Consider the following 19,636-nt stretch of genomic DNA (forward strand, 5'->3'; position numbering starts at 1 on the left):
AACCTCTATCTGCGTGCGTTCGATTCCTTTTTACTTTCTTATTAAATTTTTTATTTATTATATATTTTTCTGGCGACTTTTCTGGCTTTTTAATGTGCGCTAATTTCCGTGAATTAAGAGTATCTCTGCTTTGCTTTTCACAACTCAAACGGGATAATACATGTAAAATTCGTTTTCGCTATATCTAAAATTTCAAATTTATCTATTGCTAATATTCTTTCTATAGCTTAACTCCCACCCCCACTTGAAGTGCCCTCTTCGCCCACGCGATGGAAAGGGAGATAACTCTTATTTTAATCCGTTGTCTACAAAAGTGAATAGAAAGCAACAATAAGATACTTTTATAACAAAGCTTTATGGTTTTGTTACATTGTTGCAAAATATTTGATTTTATCCAGATTATCTTTTATTCAACAAAAAATGGCCTCCATTTACTTAATATTAATATCATTTAAATCTTCTTCTTAGACTTCAAAGTCTTGTATAAATAAAATAGACTTTCAGTCCTTAATAGACGACTTCCGGTTACTAAGGTTGCGCTATACAGATATTAGAACTTCTTAGATAGTGACAGGTCAACCACCAGAAAAAATTAAAAAACATGTAAAAGTAGTAGGTGTTTACTTAAGTTTAAACAATAAAATGCTTAACTTCAAACAAATAGAGAAAAAATTATTAAAACATATACAAATCTGGAATGAGAGATATTTAAAACTAATGGAAAAAGCACAGATTGCGAAAACCTATCTATTCAATTCAATATGGCATGAATTTAATACTATAGATTTTGAATTATACTACATTAAAAAAATTGAGTCCTTAATACTAAAAAACTTCATGTGGAACCAAAGTACAAGTCAAGTTTCAAATTTCACCTTACAAAAAGAAAAAGAACAGGGAGGTTTGAATCTCCCTAATTTATTAAGTAAACAGAGAACCAACCATATAGAGAGAATAAACAGTCTAACAACCCAACCAGAATAATATTGGCAAGGCCTATATATTTACTGGTTTCGTTTCTTAATTCCACACAGAAAGGATATTTACAATAACAGCAAACTAATCAAAATAATGAAATCACCAGCAACTGTTTATAGAATAACTGAAACACTAAAAACATACAAAAACAACAATGAACTATGGAACCCCACCAATAAAACAAAAATATATGAAATAATTCGAGATCTGAGACTGCCAAAAAACAAAGTTGAAATGCAACATCTCCTTTTGAACTGGAACGAAATTTGGAGCAAATGGTAAAAAATAAAGAATTTAAATAAAAAATAAATTCTTTACACCTACCTCCACGACGCGTGGTGGACAGGAGAAAAAGCCTTTGAGAAAAAAATACTAAGAAAAATGCCTAAATATCCTTTATGTAAAAAAATGTATGATAATAAAAAAACACATAATCCTTTCCTGTGAAAAATTAGAAACAAAAAGAAGAGAAGTAACCAACGAAATCTCCAAAAAGATAGGACTCTTTAAAGAAGAAAACTTACTATATACAGATATGATTGCACAAAAAAGTCTTTATAATAAAACAATAAACTTTATCTTAGATGCAGTTGATCTAAGGAAACAAAATATATGGATAAATGATAACTAAAAAACCTGTTTGGAATAGCCATCTCTTAGATGAGCTAGCTAGACAGCTCCAAACAAACATGTTTTCAATCACGTCGGCGTGATTGAAGATTTCAATCCCTTTGTGAATAGCATCTTACATGCTAGCTAAAAAGCAGCAGTCTAAGACAAACACCTTGGAAGAGCTATAAAACTAGCTATCCTGAAGGGAACAGAGGGAAATGTCTTATATTTATAACAAAATATACACTTTGACTGCCCTCTCGCAAAAAAAAAACGCGGTTATGAACTAATACAGATATGAAAAATAACAAAAATACAGGAAGGACTGGGTTTTATGCCTTTTAGGTTCTCAAAAAGGAAGACCCAGACACCCCCCCCCCCCCCGTATCAAATATAACAAATATTTTGACAAAACACTACAATACAAAAACACATTCTAAAAAAATGTACCAAGGTACTGTACAACAAAAAAATAACAAACAATTAAGGTAACATATATTTCTTAGACAATCTGGAACTTATTCTCAATTTGGCACAATATCACGTACAAAAAGTATTCACGGTAGCCCCAGACCGTCCATCGAACTGTATGTTTATATCATTTGGTACACATAATCGATGCAACCAATGCATCCTCCCAAGCCGAGCAACTAAACTATGTTCAACAATAAGCAGTTGCATTATTCTCGTGATCCTGTTACAACACAACTAATAATCTAATCTAAAACAATCTTGCGCCCAAACTAACACGCATGTTTTCAATCACGTCCGCGTGATTGGACATTTCAATCCCTTTTCAGAAATGAAGCGTCAAGATGCTTCAAAATGAAAATCTAAATACAAGAGGAGACTTTCAATCCCTTTTTGTACATGAGGTGCCAAGGTACCTACTCATATAACCAACACATAAAACAAATACTAAATACACAAGCAAATGCAAATATTAAATAAATATTCATCCCTAATGGAAAATCCAGATTAGACCAAACAACAAGTGCTATGGCACAAAATATACCAAACCTTTTGATACACACAATAAACAAATAACTTAGGCAAATAAAATAGACACAAGCAACACGCACTCACAAACAGTAAAACAATGCAGTATATACATTTTATTATTTTATCATTTGGATCTAAAGGCAAAGCCTCTTTTCAAAAATGTTAAGCCTTAAATAAGGATCAAAAACTGAGATGAATTTGATCGAGATAATGCCGTCCATACACAAATATGGGGGCAATATACAACATCAACACCACGAACAACACACACTAGACTTTACCGACTCTGGCTGAGTCACTAATATAGCAAACAAATAAGCAAAATAAGGGGAAGAAAACTACCTCAAAGTTAATATAACTTTAGAGGGAGCTAGTATTCTCCTACGTTCTTGTGAGAAAATGGAAATTAGGTCCACTGCCAGCCTAGGCAAAGGGAAGATAGTAAATTCTCTCCAAAACTCAAAGGGATAATCAAACCAATAACATTTGACGAACAAAACAAAGAGTAACCCTGCTAAATTATTTATATTATTTTATTCTTTTTATAACACAAACATTTGTAACACACTGGTGGGTGGACAGGGAAACCCATAGCATACAACACTATTTGGAAAAAACCAGTGTGCCACTTATATGTCCAAACCAACCATATATGTTGGGATGAGACTAAGAGGTGTTAACACTCTTAGATAGTGACAGGTATAAAGCGAAGTTGTTTGCATCTGCAACATGTACAATCGAACGAATGTTCGCATTCCTCTATTCTACTTTCATGTACTGTGCCTGAAATTTCCGTACATGTTGTAGTTGTGGAAATCGTGCATAATCTTAGCACACAGCTGACCAAAATGGCTGTTCCCATAAGCTGGAAAAATCAACCTGAACTAGTCCAAAATACGCAAACTTGGCAGTTATTAAAATAGGGAAAACGAATTTGCAAGAGTAGGCAATTCGATCGAGCCTCCGAAAGTGCATAGAATAAATATGTAAAAAGTATTACAATTAATTATCAGCTTGTTTTTTTATTAATATTTTGTTGACAATTTACTTTTGTTGTTCAGGAATTGAAAATGATTATGTGGAGCTAGCTCATGTTTTATAGCTGCACATCCAAAGTAAGGCCATGATGTATACTCCATGATAATCCAGATTATACCAATCAAACCTACACCAACAGAAAGGGAATTAAAAGTCCTTTTATCAATACCTAAGATGTACAATATCTTTTTAATAATTAAAACAAAACTCGTTTTGTCAGAAGGATATACTGCACTCACAAGTTCGTGCATTATTCCATCCGAAAACTCGTTCATATTTTCCCATACAAATGCAGTAACCTATAATTATTATATGCTCATTTTTTTCCCCGTTAACTTTACATTGTCAGAATCGTTCAATATTCCCCGATACTGAACGCGCGCGACAATACACATATAGCATTCACGTGAATAAAGGAACCACTTTCTATTGTAAACAAACAATGACGCAGACACCAACACTTTTGATTTGTAAACAAATCATATACACTCGCGTAAGAGGCTCTTTACGTTGTGGTTATTTGTTTCTGAATGAACTAAAACATGTTTCGTGGACTGCAAAAAATAGGTAGAATAAAAAATGAGCATATAATAAAAAGGTTACTGTACTTGTATGGGAAAATATGAACTCATTTGGTCGGAAGGATATACTGCACTCACAAGTTCGTGATGTATTCCATTTGAAAACTCGTTCATATTTTCCCATACAAATGCAGTAACCTATAAATGTTCATTTTCTATTGCATTAATTGTACGTTCTCGTTATAGTGAAGTATTTCTCCATACTGCACTGCTTCATACTGCACGACACGTGCATCTAAAAATAGTACCGTGTTGTTAGGAACTACTTGTTATTGTACCAAACAATGTGCGCTCATGCACAAAACGCGGAGCTCTTGATTTATTAGGTTTGTCTGTGGATAAACGAAGCACGATTATGTAATCCATTTGAAAGCAAAGATGATAAAGCTGACGATGTAGACGAGTTCAATAAATCACAAAAGAAACTTCCAAAGAAGCAAACGGCTGAACGTGATATTATAATATCCATCGACGGCTTTATGACTATAAACGCGAGACATGCAATATTGGTAATACTATTTTGATCAATTAAACATTTATTTTAGCAGAAATATTCATAACGCTTAGCAAATTGAATGATTCGGAGTATGAGCCGTGCTCTCTAGAGTCTATACAAAAAATTATGGTCAAGGGATATATGGTCTCTCCCAGAGATCTCCCATTTTACAAGTCAGTTCAAGCACTAAATTCGGAAACAAAATCCAACTGAAGAAAGCGGAGTTTGGAAGAAAAAAATATAGCCACAGAGCTAATAAGCCAAGACGAGGAAGAAGCCTTATCTTCCCCTGGCGAAATGGACTCTCGCGTCACAGCTGCTTTGCAATTTCCTCCGTTTTACATATTTTGAGAAAATGTTTTGATTTATAGTACAAGTTATACATGTCATGTACCTGGTGCCCCTTCATCAAAGAGCAAGAATCTGACAGGTCATAAAAATATTTCATCGAACTTGTAGCTTGTAACAGCAATGGCAATACATGTACTTACCTTTCTGCATCTTGACTTTTTCTTCAAATGCACTTTTCTGAGTTATGTTTGCTAATCAGATTTACATATGTTCCTATAATTGATCCACAACGAAACTGTACCGAAGTCTAGACTACGTTTCCAACACAAATCACACTCCAAGGGAGAAAATACTACACTCAGAAACCAAACGAATCTGGTATTACCTAACAAACAATATTTAATCCTGCATCTTCTTGAGAATTACAAATAAAAGAATTTCATATTTTTTCACCTTATGATTTCAAACTGTCAACAACAGAACAGAAACACGTGTGCAGCTTTCTTAAAGGCCATTCCTTCCAGTCACATGTAGATCGTACGGAATCAACCCAACTAATAACTCTAATACATCGCAACTATATATGCAGAATTTAGTTGGATGTACAGAAACAACAATCCCCTTCCATTCCAGACCAACTGGGATAGTTATTCCAAGGCGCATTCATTCGCTATGTGACTATAAATCTTGCTTTTAAGACAACCCAAATGGGATTTCCTTTTGAAACGAATGACTGGGTGGATGATACGCCACAAGTTCAAAGGTCGCTGGGCTGTACTAAGTGTACATGAATATTGTTACAGTGTATTTGTTAAGTACGGTTGTGTATTTACTTTAGAATCCAGCAGAAATTCTATTACTTTGTTTCTTGTAGTGTGTTCTTTTTGTTATTCAGCCTTAGAAAGAAACGTAACATGAGTATGTAATAAAGAGATTTATACATTTGTAATGGAAAATATTCACTCTTTTTCTGAGCAATATTTCACTTCTAACGTCGCACAGTAAAGCTCATAAAAACTAGTTAATATTTTCCCTTGCAAATGCAGTCAACTATAATCACTTCTGAAAGATGGACAGGCATAACGTGAAGTTGTCTGCATCGGCAGCATGCATAGTGGAGAGAATGCTGGCATACCTATCTGATGTTTTCATGTATTGTGACGGAAATTTCTTTACAAGTGTTAATTTTGGAAATAGTGCACTATCTAAACCATACAGCGGATCAAAATAGCTGCCCCCTTGTGATCGAACAATGAGCTTGAATTAATCTGAAATACACTTCCCTACGCTAACTTTAGAAGTTATTAAAATAGGGAATATTAAATTTTTCAGAGTAAGTAATATCACGGTGTGCATGTGCAATAAATGAATTATAACATATATAAAAACACAGATAAAGTTATCGTTTAGTTATGTTCCAATTTACCCTGAAGTCAAGGAAGAAGAGAGTGCACATATAAAGCAAGTAGAAATCTCCAACCTAAAGCACACCCATTATAAATACACCAGAATAAATGGAGTTAAACGTTCCTTTTAAAATACCTAAGATGTACAAGGTCTTTTGCAAATAACCAGCATAACCCGTGATAAAATGCTTGGGTATTATTTTTCTTTAGAAATTAAACCTTATGTAAATTACGAAACTCTAGAGCGGAACAGTGTTATTATCCTTAACGGTTACGACAGAAGATTCGGAATAGTCCACTTGTGATGTAACGAGAGTGACAGAGGGTTCGGTAGCGCATACGTCAGGATTAGACTACAATTTTCTGTCTGTAAAATAAAGTATGCCTAACGGTAATTACTGAGGTATTCAAATGACCCCAGACACATGTTCTCTTATGCAAATCATCCGGTATCTTCGCTAGCCAAGATTCCGATATGTTAACCCTATCTACACCTTGGCGGATCGAGCAAATATTTTGGTGTTTTGTCCTAGCGACATACAGTATATTGGATTTCATGAGTTGCCTCCCTTAGCATTAATGCCAAGTAACCAATAGCGAGTACCCGTGTTTCCTTGTACATCGGCCGAAAATGGTGTAGGCAACTAACTTCAAAAGGATACTTTGTAAGTTTAACATCCAAAGTATGGCTACGTATGAGAAGCCATAACATGCATGTTGAGTGAAAAATATTTGTACCAACACGTACCGGCAGTGGAAAATTGCTTCTCCATGAATCCATTCAAGCTGCGTGTTCCCCTTGCCTCTATCTTGTAGAAATAGTGTTCAAATTTAACAACTTAATTTTGATCGAATGCGATGGCTGCCGCATCCAATGAAATTCACAGACCCGAAACACAGAAATATCTGCTCGATCCGCCAAGGTGTAGCTATGGTTAACATATCGGAACTTTGGCTAGCGAATATGAGAATACGGGCGACAAAGGATCTTGATATAATACAGCTGTCAGCAGAAAAGTCCATCTACTTGGCAGAGTTTATTATATGTTAATATTTATTGTTCATCCGGAGTACATGTTTGAAATGCTTACAAATTTGTGCGGTTCCAAATTTTCCTTTATCCAGCTAGACAAGAAGGCCCGTGTTTTAGTGATCTATATCAATATCGTGCATTCTGCCAAACGTGGTCGAATTCTTTTAGCATTATGTTAGAAATGTCGTATTGTGTTTGCTTGCATTTTGGGGGGTTTGATTGGTTCTTTTTTTTTGGGGGGGGGTTTCTTTCAGTACTAGCAGTCTTATTTGATGTTTAATCGCATGATTGTTATAGATTTCAAAGGCCTTGAAACCGGTATGATTGTGTAACATTTGGAATGTTGTCTTTCAGAAGATACAGTTGTGTGTCTTACAGTAAGTCAACTTTTTGAAGTCTGTATTGTGCCGAGGCAAGTACAGTAAAGAAGACGCAAGAAGATTTGAACAGTTTAGTAATAACAGTTCTTGCTTATTGGAGATTCACGTCATTTTTTGTACAAATTTAATGTGCATTGACATCATGCTCTTACCACATAGTTTATCTACTTCAACCATTTCAAAATGTCTTTTCAATGTTTACTACATTTAACAATAACAACCGTATTTAACGGTTGATCTCTATCATATGCACACATTATAAATACCTTTAAGACAGAAAGCAGTTTGTCAAATGAGCTTTCTTTGGGGTGGGTGTTGTATTAATTTAATTTAAATATTGGCCTAGATGCAATATTGTTTAGGAATTAATTTTTTCGTACAACGGTAATATTTTTGGAGGACAGGTATCATTCGTTTTTTATTGCTTTGCCTTGTCTAAAGGATGCTGTATGTAAAATCTCTGGTAAAATTACGTTATGTGGATTCTGGGAATAAGCCATTGATATTTTTTTATAAAACTGCAGCTATATGTCTGTGCAGTTTGTTAATATTAATCAGTCGAACATACATCATAGACCCTGATCTGCAGGCACATTATGCTATGACAGATTAGGATTTCTATTGTTTGTAGTCAGACTCGATTTATAAGCGAATATATGCGGTACTTGGATTTTTATGAAAAGTTATTTAATGTTCTACTTTTATTGTTTAGTCATGGCAACCTTATTTAAATAGCAGAACGACATTATGTATAAAAATCACAACGGCCTTGATGTCAGAATCTTGTAAAATTTAGTGTAAACTAATCAAACGCTTTATGAAAAGAAAATGAATGTGAACTCAAAACGGACGATGCATGCCTTACGAATTCCCATACCATTCGCTTACTTGGCCTTACCGTCGCGTCAGCTAAAAAAACTTTGTTATTTTCTATCTTTTTAATTATACAATAATACGACAAAACATACATATAAGTCTCACGAAAATATATGTACAGCACAAAAGCAAACATCTTTCTCGTCTTGCACCTTCTGACCTGATGCCAGTTTGGCCTCAGAAAAATAAATGTGTTTTCGGTCGGCCGATCGTCGGCTTTTCGTTGCCGATTATAGCACGAGGTCTACCCTAACCTGCACCTGTAAAAAAAATGTTTCAAACAATATTCCCGAAATTGATTTACATTGATTTGTGCATTTAACTGAGCTGGTTATATATTATATAATGTTTTAAAAAATACTTACCTACCACCTACTCAATTTTTTTTTAAAAACAGTGCAATAGGAAAAACATTTTGTTTGCCTTAGTACTCGGAATCAGCATTGTTGCTATTCATCACATAGATCATTTGTTATCTTGTTAACGGAAATTCCTTTTCTACACCTTTGATGTACCATTGTACCAGAACTTCACAGGTTTTACTACTTGACGCATTCATTTACACTTTTACTATGCTCAAGTAACTTTGATAAACCTTTCCCGAAAGCGTGCAATAAAATTTAAGGGGCTTTGAACTTAAAGTGTTAACTTTCTATCTTGCTCTTTATTCTCTAGAATATATCTTTAGAGATCAAGAAATATTTCAATGCACCACTTACCTACCTCAATCAAATAATCCAAAGGCGTAATAACCTTCATGACAGAGACTCGTAAAATAGATTTTGTGTGACATAAGCGGGCTATTCACGCTATTGTAGTCGTGTTACGTGAAAATGATATACACTTTTTCGAAAGTAGATACTTCACTGTTCGTATATTGTCGCATATAGGGACTCGACTTAATCTCGTATGAAAAGAACGAGAAAAAAGTGGCATGAGAAAATAGAAAAAAAGAAGCAGTTGGATTACAAGGACAAGAACTTGATTTGTCATCGAGAATACGCGTTTAAATAGAAATATAGTTAAATAATAGTGGATGGGAAAATAAGAAACATCTGTGGCATTAATTGGAAGTGACATGTTAGGCGACCACGCCAATTAAGCAAAGTTTCTTTCTTTTGTCGGCAATTAAGAAAGACGATCAGTAGTAACAGGAAAGCAATGCAAAACCCGTCAGTAACATTAACAACAGTGGAATTACCTATGATTTGAATATTTTAGCATGTTGTATCACTCAGACTGTAACAGTGGCGTAGCAACCCCCCAGGAATCCCGCAGAACTGCCGGGGGTGGGGGTGGCAAGGGCAGGCGAAGTTGGGGATCAAAATTCTCATCCAATACCTTATATGGGGTTACGTAGTAGGGTTGGGGAAAGGGAGCTCCAAAATTAAGTTTGCGAGAGAGGGGGCAGAATTTCTGGGTACGCCACGGGTTTGCAATATTTTCTATTTCAGTATATTGTTTTGAAAGCAAAAATGCAGTACTTGCAGGAAACATAAATGTTTGGTAAATAATGCAATGTGATTTCTATCATGAAAAACATCCACATCTATACTCACTAACAAGTCGGATTTATCAGAAAAGTCATAGACTCAGATCTGCCGGCGCATATTACGCCACCAGATATGCAACTATGCAGTTTGTAACGATGTAATAAGTAGAACAAACAACACAGACCCTTATCTACTTGCGCATTATGCGACGGCATATCAGGGTAAATGTTGTTTGTAAATGAACTCGACTTATAACCGATTAGAGTCCGTATGTGTGAATGGATTATCTATAACAATTGTGGAAGTTCATATAATGTCGGAAAATTCATACATGCTCTGAAAGTGTCATGTTACAAATAATACGAAATGAAAGCATCAGAATGGAAGCGAAAGTTGTTACACTTCGTTCTCACTATAATTTATCCATTATTACAGTGTACTCACTTAGGCATGGTCTGGAACGAGGGAAAGGAATATTTATCAGGTATGTTTCCTGTGCGGTTGCCACCACAAATACATTCCAATTTATGTCACGTGCAATAACCTTGTTTACAACAATTTACCTACAAAGCTTAAAAAGTGCGCCACATATAGAACACATGCCAATATATTTCTATGCAAAGTTATTATTGCATTGAACTATTTTCCATCGCAACCTTTCGGTCCATCCTTCGGTCAGTCAAGTAGTAGAAATAACCAACGTGGCCCTAACAGACTGCGGTTTCATTTATTCAGTGAAATTTCCGGTGCATAAAATGTATCCTTTTTCTGTGAATTACTGCGCTGACATACCTTCGAGGCATATTTCTGTCTCGCAGAAATAGCCAATGTGATCCAAATGCCGACATATTTCAGTAACCATTAAAGATACACTAATGCTTTGGTGTTTATATTATCTCTAGGCCTGCCTGTGCCTTTTATGAATTTTGTCTCGTCAATTCCATTTGGATAGAATTAAGACCTTTAATAATTAACTGCATATCTTCCGATGGGTGTATCTTGCATAGCACAAGAACCAGTCAATTCATTCTGATGAATTTTGTTTACGACAGACAACATCATCAAAATGTATTGGTACTGAGCAATTTTGTCATCTGGCTTCAGGTTGCCGTGAACTTGAGTGGGTTTTGCTGCTCCAGCAGTTGACAATATCATTCATATGAATTATGTCCCATGATTGCCGTCCACCTGACTTTTGTCTGGGGAGAATAGTTTTAGTAAGCTGTAATACATTTCAACCAAATTTTAATTCAGTTCCCTATTATCAAGTCCTAGCATGATTCTCATATGGTTTAACTAGTATTATTTTCAGATGTCATCGTGGAAAGTACATAAAATCAAACAATAGATATTGAGGATTGAGTAACAAGCACGAGATTATTTCATGCTCTTTCCTCAGTAACAATATTATTTACTTATATAATGTGGTAGATGGGATTAATTAAGACAAATTGTAGACATTAAAACATGCTAACGAAAATTAATTAAAATACAATTATGCACACAATATTGTTATAATGTTATAATGTCCGACAACAGCTAATACGTGTTTACAGCAGAAACACTTTTCGTAACCTTGCAAATCACCAAGAAAAGAAAGAATGCATATGTTGGCAATGATGGAGTGGATGTGTAGATGAAGTACTTTAAAGGACTTTAAGCTTCAACTCTGGTGGTATATATTTAAAATAAACAATTATATAAAAGTGAAGACAAAAATACTGATCGTGCAAATCTCTTTGTTGTAATTATGTACTTTTGGACCGCTTGAAAATCTCCTAATTTACCTCAACCGATCGCACTGGTTTATCCATTAATAACGAAGTTATGTCTGCAATATGGGGCAATACTCTTACTGTTCAGTGTCTGAAAGTAACATCTTTAGTACATTCTAAGAGAAAATGCTTAGTGGTTTCTGGTTCACCGCGTGAACTTTACATTCGTGGCTGGAAGTGAAGATTTTCCTCTCGGACCTTCTAAATTGAAAAAAAAACAAAAAACTTGGTGGTGATATTACTGCTACATTTAACGAAACTTCCCGAGGTAATATGGAGTAAATATCCTTGTGAAAGCCTTACCCCAGATACAACTACTGCGGACCTAAAACATGATAGGATATAAGACTGGACTCCAAAAACCGACTAAAGCCTGGTGAAGAACATATGAATCGCATCGAGCTTCATGCTACCGAAATGATCTCGAGCATAAAATATCAAGCAATATCCATAAACGTCAAAAGGCCGTCGTCAATCTCACCATGATGAACATAGTTAATCCTTCACTCGGAGTAACAATTGCAGGGCGGCTTGTTAAAGGAGTCGTGACGGCCAGAAGTGCACATGGATGAAAAGCATCGATATAATAAACATGGACTACTATATACTACGGTACAGTGGCGTCGCTAGGGGGTGCGGGGAGTGCGGGCCGCATCGGGTGACACCATCAGAGGGGATGACACCAAATTGACTGTCTATAAAAAGTTTGAATTTTTGTGCATGAATGAGGTCCATGGATGGGGAGTCGGGTGACACTATGAGTTACGCATGAATGTCTATAAAATTTTTGAATTTTTGTGCAGGACGGGAGTCCATGGGGGTGACACCATGAATTACCGCACATGACTGTCTATAATTTTTTTGAATTTTTGTGCAAGAAGGAGTTCATGGGGTGACAACATGAGTTGCCGCACTGGGTGACACCAACTCTAGTGACACCACTGCTACAGTACCTACGATTACTGGAAGTTCGAAGCAGCCGTTGAAAAGTTAGCGAATGCGGCAAATGTTGTGTTGAATGTCGCACGTGGATTGTTTCCAATCCTCCAAAGAATATCACTAGGCTGATATCTTGGCGAATCGATATGACGCATTCAAGCTAAATAGCGATTTAATCTTTTCTTTGAAGCTGCAACGCACTATTGATCTGGTTATTTTAATTCCCGCATTAGCCGTATACGCGAATTCTTTCACAATACGATATATTTCAAACTGTGAGGTTTCGAATGTCATCATATAATCTCTAATAATTAATCACTTACATGATGTCAGTGTATATCGATCTGTCTGTGAGCTCATAGCACCGCAGCCCCATATTGAACCGTGTCCAAATGGCCGCTTACTAGTCCACGCTTTCCTGTCACGGCTCCCCAACCGCTAAATCCACGACGAGGGCTTCCACGTGGACTACTGTTGGCACACGTGTGCAAGAAATCCCCAGTGGTGAAAAGTCATGGATAATCTAGAAGAGGTTTAGGGCAGAGTCGTCATAGATAAGTGAGTGCTAAACCGCCAATTTAGACACAACTTCCATATGCAAATTCAAACAATTTTCCTGTTATATTTAATACTGATTGCAATCTTTAATTTTACATCATGTTATACGCTAATGAGAAGGCGTGATTAGTTTTACTATTGCAGTAGATCCAGTTGAAAAAGAGTTATTCAAAATTATACTTTTAAACCGTTACTGTATGGTTATGCAACACTGAAATTGTGTGGGAAAACTTGTTTGTGGATCACTGCATAGAATGAGACTTGTCTAGCGAATCAATACACGAATCCAGTTCTACTAGGCAACCTTACTTTCTTCAGTCGTCGGTGTACATCTCAATTTAGAGACCAGAACCGCCAAAATTCGATCACATTTTTATTTGATTTAATGTACACATACACACACACGGACACATACACACACACACACACACGGACACACACACACACGGACACATACACATTGCTTCTATTTCACTGAAGATATTACTGAAGCTAACACAATTGTCATTTTTAAGTATTGTCAGCTACTAAACATGTACTTCCTTTTAAAAAAAAAAATTCATTTTCCGATTGTCTGTCATTTAATATTACTGTAACTTCTAAGTTTTCTTAAACGAATGCTGACTGTATTTTGAAAAAAAAATAATGGCGGATATAGTCGTGTGTGTGTGTGTGTGTGTGTGTGTGTGTGTGTGTGAGAGAGAGAGAGAGCGTGTAATGAAATGATTTTAAACGTACTAAATGTAAAACACGTACAAAGCCAAAAAAGCGAATACTATAAGGAAATAGAACGAACCCGCAAATAGTAACTCCCCTAAAATATTTTAAGTGAGTAAATTTTGAACAGTGACGTTACCTATCGGCCTCCATACCATACATACGTCTCTAGTCAATGCTCTCTGAATTAGCTTACAACGTGTGTGTGGTAAGTGATGATGCAATCTCTCAGTTAAATTATATACATTTGTCGGAGTACACGCAAGTTCAAACCGGCGTGATGTGTTTATCTCATAACGTGGAAATACAAGGTAGGTCTGCGTGTTTGATTGAGCAATAGAATCAACTGAGGATAGCCATGCAAAAGGTCTCATTATAGTTCTATCATACAGCAAACATTTTCCTTGATTACTTTATACTTTCTATAGAGACTTCAGACATTGAATGTAATCCATATGTTGCGATTTTATTTCAGTTAGTGGCATCAATGTGGAATTCGAAAGCTACTGATAAATATAAATAATTAGGAGCAAGTTCTTTTTTTTTATTTCATATTTTCAAAACCAGTATACATAATAACCGCGAAAATGGGTATCCTTCGGGGCCTTCAAACAGATAACTTTCAAACATAGTTGCACATTTATTGTGTATGTATTGTACACCCTGGGAGGTCGACAGCTATTCAATGTGAATCCACCCTTAGGGGACTACGAAATGAAATGATTTAGGCATCGTCACACATGTTAGGAATAGCAACTTATCAACGGTACAAAACGATGGATTTAAGACGTTGCATACAGAATTATCTCAACAAAACAACAACAACAACAACAACAACACACACGAAAAAACAAATACTGCATTTATGATATTCGTTTTATGACCTGTCCTCTAAACATCGACGGAATCTTGATACAGCGAAAAATTCACACACGCCATATATTGTAGAATGGCTATTTAAATTAGAGTAGGCTTCTCATGGTATGTGTATGACAGTGACGCTGGCAATATACCTTTATATGGAAATGATATGTTAAATCTTTCACTAAAGTAATTTCTGTTCCATTTGACTTTGTCCTGACATCAGTCGATTTGACAGGCTTTATGTAAGACAAGAATTGCATTTTCATTGCAGTCCCACAAAACTGACCTAGCTAAATGAATATCATGGATTCTAAATAGATATAGCATTGTGCTGCTAACACCGACAGTGCAGGCTGAATGTCACGAGTTACTATAAACTGTACAACTGTCATCCCAATTACATTATGTGTCAACACGTGACCCGTGTCACCACTGTCTTCAACATAATTTCTCCATCCCCTTCCACCTCTGCAATGCAGTAGCAACAACGACGTCGACGACGACGAAAGCGACAACAACAATTACAACAACAACAATAATAATAATAATAATAATAATAATAATAATAATAATAATAATTAATAATAATAATAATAATAATAATAATAAGCTTTATTGCCAAGATTAACATTGTATAATATAGATTAGTTTCTTCGTTTTGGTCTTACAAAGCAATACATTTCTTTTTCATTTCGCGTATTTCTTTTTACATGGTGATCAAATACATATAATGTATTAAATTGTCCAATTGCAATAATTTGCAAATTTAATTCAAACGTTTAAGCAAGAGCTTTTGCACCTAAATATGTTGATACTTACCACGAATAGATTCCATCTGTTACCTTGTAAGCTTGTTTTGACCTTGGTCGCAGGTTTCTTTTTTCTTAACTCATGTTGTAATTTGAATACATTTAATGAGAACGTTTTAGGACATAATCGATATCGACTGTGTAAATAAATTAGTACCAACTTGAACTTCCAGGAGCATAAAAATGGTGTTATCAGGGCTTAGGAATTTATTTAAAGTCTCGCTGTTTCGTAAGCAGTACACTCTTTTACAGTTTACACTAAGTACTGAACACCTTAGGAGATTAGATAGATAGACAGATATATAATATATTTATTTGTTATATATATATATATATATATATATATATATATATATATATATATATATATATATATATATATATATATATATATAATGTTCACATATGTATTTGAGGTTTATCAAGCTTCTGTTTAAATGCTTATGTGTTCTGAAGATATACCCGTAAGACTCTCTCCTTATTTTTCAGAGCACAGTACGCATGACCTGAAATGATGGGATTTATTCTTCTTAGCTCCCTGTTAGGGAGCATTTCCTGCTTCGAGGTACTTGGCGAGATTCCATTGAGTAACAATGCAATACCAGAGCCAAACAACAAGATCACTACTCTCGATAAGCGTCAGATAGCGTATCCGTCGTTCTTGAACTACAAACCAACCAAAGACCAGATGAAGTTAAAGAAACTTGTACGACGAATGGGGAATGATTTTAACTCCAACTGGATGTCTATAGAGAAACCAAGTGAAATTGGCCATAGGCCACCTAACAAACCTCCAGTTGCCGAGGTGGTCGATAGAGTCCTTCGGGATGGAATTAAACGACTTAATTTTACATTCACGACGAATGCTGGCGAAGTTTTACATGTAAATAATGAAACAATGCAAGCCATCAAAAGATGGCTAATCGACAAGGCTTCTTGTCCCATTTATTTCAACTGGGACGATTTAGGGGACCTGTATTGGCCTCGATATGTACGAAGAGGGATTTGTGATACGGGACTTTCATGTTCGTGGCCTGAGGGAATGAGATGTACACCGACAGAGGGCACCACTTTAAAGTTACTAAGATGGCTGTGTAAGGATCGGCGAAAGGGTCCTTCTGGAAAAGATAAAAACAAAAAGGGATCAAATCACAACCGTAGCCGAAGATTTATCAGGACGAAAAGATTAGTCAACGGCAAATCAAAACTTAAATGCAAATGGACGAAAATTCCCTATCCCATTATTGATGGATGTGTGTGCACGTGTTAATGCGTTTTAAAAACTATAAAAAATCTCAGACTAAATTAGAATCAACCGAATCTCATTCCGGAACGAAAATGGTTTTTATTCGAGGAGATTTGTGTATACATCGAAATGTAATTAATCAATGTTACAATGCTTTCAAACTATTCGCATACAACGAAATCTTTAATGGGCGCCTGTACATATGTAAATCTTCATTGTTTCCTATTTATGAAAGAACAAGATGTTGAAATTTGTTCAGGCAAGACATGCCGTTGTTGAAGACCGTATTTACAAGGATAATAATAAGATTAACAAAACAAGCCACTGCATATTCATTTAGTGCGAATTACGACTATCGGTTTTTATCACCTGGTGTATCGTGAAGTATGTGTATATTTTGTAGTGTATGGATATTTACCTTTAATTGTCTTAATTTATTTACCCATTCTCTGAACGTGACTGTGTTGTATTTACCTACTAAATGGTGTGTCTTTGTGGCAGAGGACTTGAGCAAGTAAATCTAATAGGATCTCATAATGTGTTATAATACCTTATAGGATACCCGTCATGTGGACGGTGATCGAACATAGACATATGATTATCTTGTGAAAATAAGGAGCCATTTTTTCATGATTTCCAGTTTTTCTTTCATAAATACATTTATATTATCTCAAGGCATTCGTCCAAAGAGAAATGAAATATATGTCTGGAAGTGTGATAATTCAGAAACTCTTATTTTTTTGAAATCCTTCCCTATCAATGACAGAAGATATCTGTATTCAATATAAGTAGCCTTATTCACTTTAATTGATTATAGCAAAGTTTCTGCAGAAAAGTGTATGTTTACCCAGATGTATAAATATATTAGATATATCTGATTATTAAGGCATTTTGAAAAAAGAACATAAAAATATGTGATGCAATATTTCTGGCATACCGGCACACCGGTTCCGGTGGTACATACCGCGGTACATTTTCACTAGGCCGGTACTTCGGTAGTTTCTGCCAGTAAGTAATGTACGGAAATTCTCGAGCAATCTTGTTAATAATTTAATGTAAATAACAGCATGCTTTCATTGTTCATGACAACAACAAAACATTAAAGAATTATATTTTTACAAACAATTTTAATTGTCACAAATTAATTTTTGAATACCATGAATATGCTTATATTGATGATCTATTAATCACATGTTTGACACGTATTACGTGGTGGTCAAATGGAATGTTTTAAAAGATATTTAGGAAAATCAAACTTTTGGAATGTTTTTGGATCGAAGCATCCTTTTTAGTTATATACGAGCATATATTAATGTGTTAATTAGGCATATTCATCTTTTAATACTGCTAATCATTCTAATATTTTAAGAAGAGCAACTGTTTCCTGTTTAACGTTTCCGTTACTTTTTCTCATATCCACTAAATATTTTCTAGTTTGTTTAGAGTGTTTTATATTTACCAGCCCTCGCTGATAAATTTCTTGCATGGATGATGGCATCCCCTTCAAAGTTTCCCTGCCTATTATATCACTAGTGTGGCTAGTAAATTGTAGGTTTCAGTGCCAATACTTCACAATAAGATCTCTGATTTCAAAACAATGAATTTTACAGGATTTTAGCTATAGTGTTAGCTGAGTCGTCGCACTTTAATTACAGTTCTTAGATTACAACTGGTACAGCAATCAACATACAGAAAGCAAGTAAGACATTGACCATTTAATTTCCGGGGAAGAGGTGGCTACGACTTTTTTGAGCTGATACATTTTATTTTATTTTATCTCAAAACAATAATTATTTTATCAGATAATATATTGGATATAATATGGTGTTATCTTGCTATATCTGAGCAAGATCTGTTTCAGCTATTCACAGACGGAAATTTTCATTTAAAAAAAAAATCCTAGGCCTCTGCCTCCCGAACATTGAATTGTTGGTCCCTAATATAATTGTGTTATACCGTAGCAAGTATCTCTGTCTTGTGTTTACCTTAGTACAGAATTGTTCGTTGTACCCAGCTGTATCTCACGCAGAGCGTAAGCGTCAGCCCAATTGAGCCATCATCTTCTATTTTCCATGCAAGTGGAATAATTCTCAGAGAGATTAGACTGATTCCAACTTTATTGTTTTATTTTTTAACCTAACAACAGTAAAGTGGAATTTCATGTGTGTCTCTTATTAGGAAAATTGACGTTGCATTACAAAGAAACATAAACGGGACTCCATCATTATAATAACAGATAAACCAAATATGAACATTTAAAAACGCGAAAACCATTTAAACAGCTAGGTAATTTTTTTGCCTTGCGTTGCCATTTTTGTCTCTCTCAACATAAGCATTTACTATCAAAAGACTCCTCTTAACACACGAGATTGGGGCTTTCAAAGAAAAAATGTAAATACTGATTCAGTACTATTTACATTTAAGCCCAGCTTTATGCGAGGTAGTGAATGCACTTTCCATTGGGATGTGGGGCTAAAGAAAAATCAAAATCAAGATTTCTTCCCATTTTTATTGGATAGTTGGATAGTTGAAAATTAAAACA

General features: G+C 35.2%; 2 protein-coding genes across 8 annotated transcripts in view; one reads left to right on the top strand and one right to left on the bottom strand.

Moving 5' to 3' along the window:
* The window catches only part of LOC149806020 (uncharacterized), a 137,503-nt gene extending 131,893 nt beyond the window's left edge, over positions 1–5,610 (bottom strand). Inside the window, exon 1 of the mRNA XM_089950871.1 lies at positions 5,199–5,610. Within this exon, the coding sequence (XP_089806997.1) occupies positions 5,199–5,208 (10 nt within the window). The 5' untranslated portion in view covers positions 5,209–5,610. The remainder of the gene's footprint in view (positions 1–5,198) is intronic.
* LOC149806021 (noggin-2-like) overlaps positions 1–19,054 on the top strand; it is a 65,173-nt gene extending 46,119 nt beyond the window's left edge. For 5 of the 7 annotated variants that reach the window (XM_089950866.1, XM_089950862.1, XM_089950867.1 and 2 more), the window contains one exon: positions 16,338–19,054. In XM_089950866.1, the coding sequence (XP_089806992.1) occupies positions 16,360–17,118 (759 nt within the window). In that variant the 5' untranslated portion in view covers positions 16,338–16,359 and the 3' untranslated portion in view covers positions 17,119–19,054. Of the gene's footprint in view, positions 1–10,621; positions 10,671–14,340; positions 14,487–16,337 lie in introns of those variants that run through there. The other 2 variants (XM_089950865.1, XM_089950863.1) reach the window with 2 other exon arrangements.
* The last annotated feature ends 582 nt before the right edge of the window (positions 19,055–19,636 follow it).

This window comes from Sinohyriopsis cumingii, chromosome 2 (assembly GCF_028554795.1).
Source record: "Sinohyriopsis cumingii isolate HCF-2022 chromosome 2, ASM2855479v2, whole genome shotgun sequence".
Lineage (NCBI taxonomy): Eukaryota > Metazoa > Mollusca > Bivalvia > Unionida > Unionidae > Sinohyriopsis > Sinohyriopsis cumingii.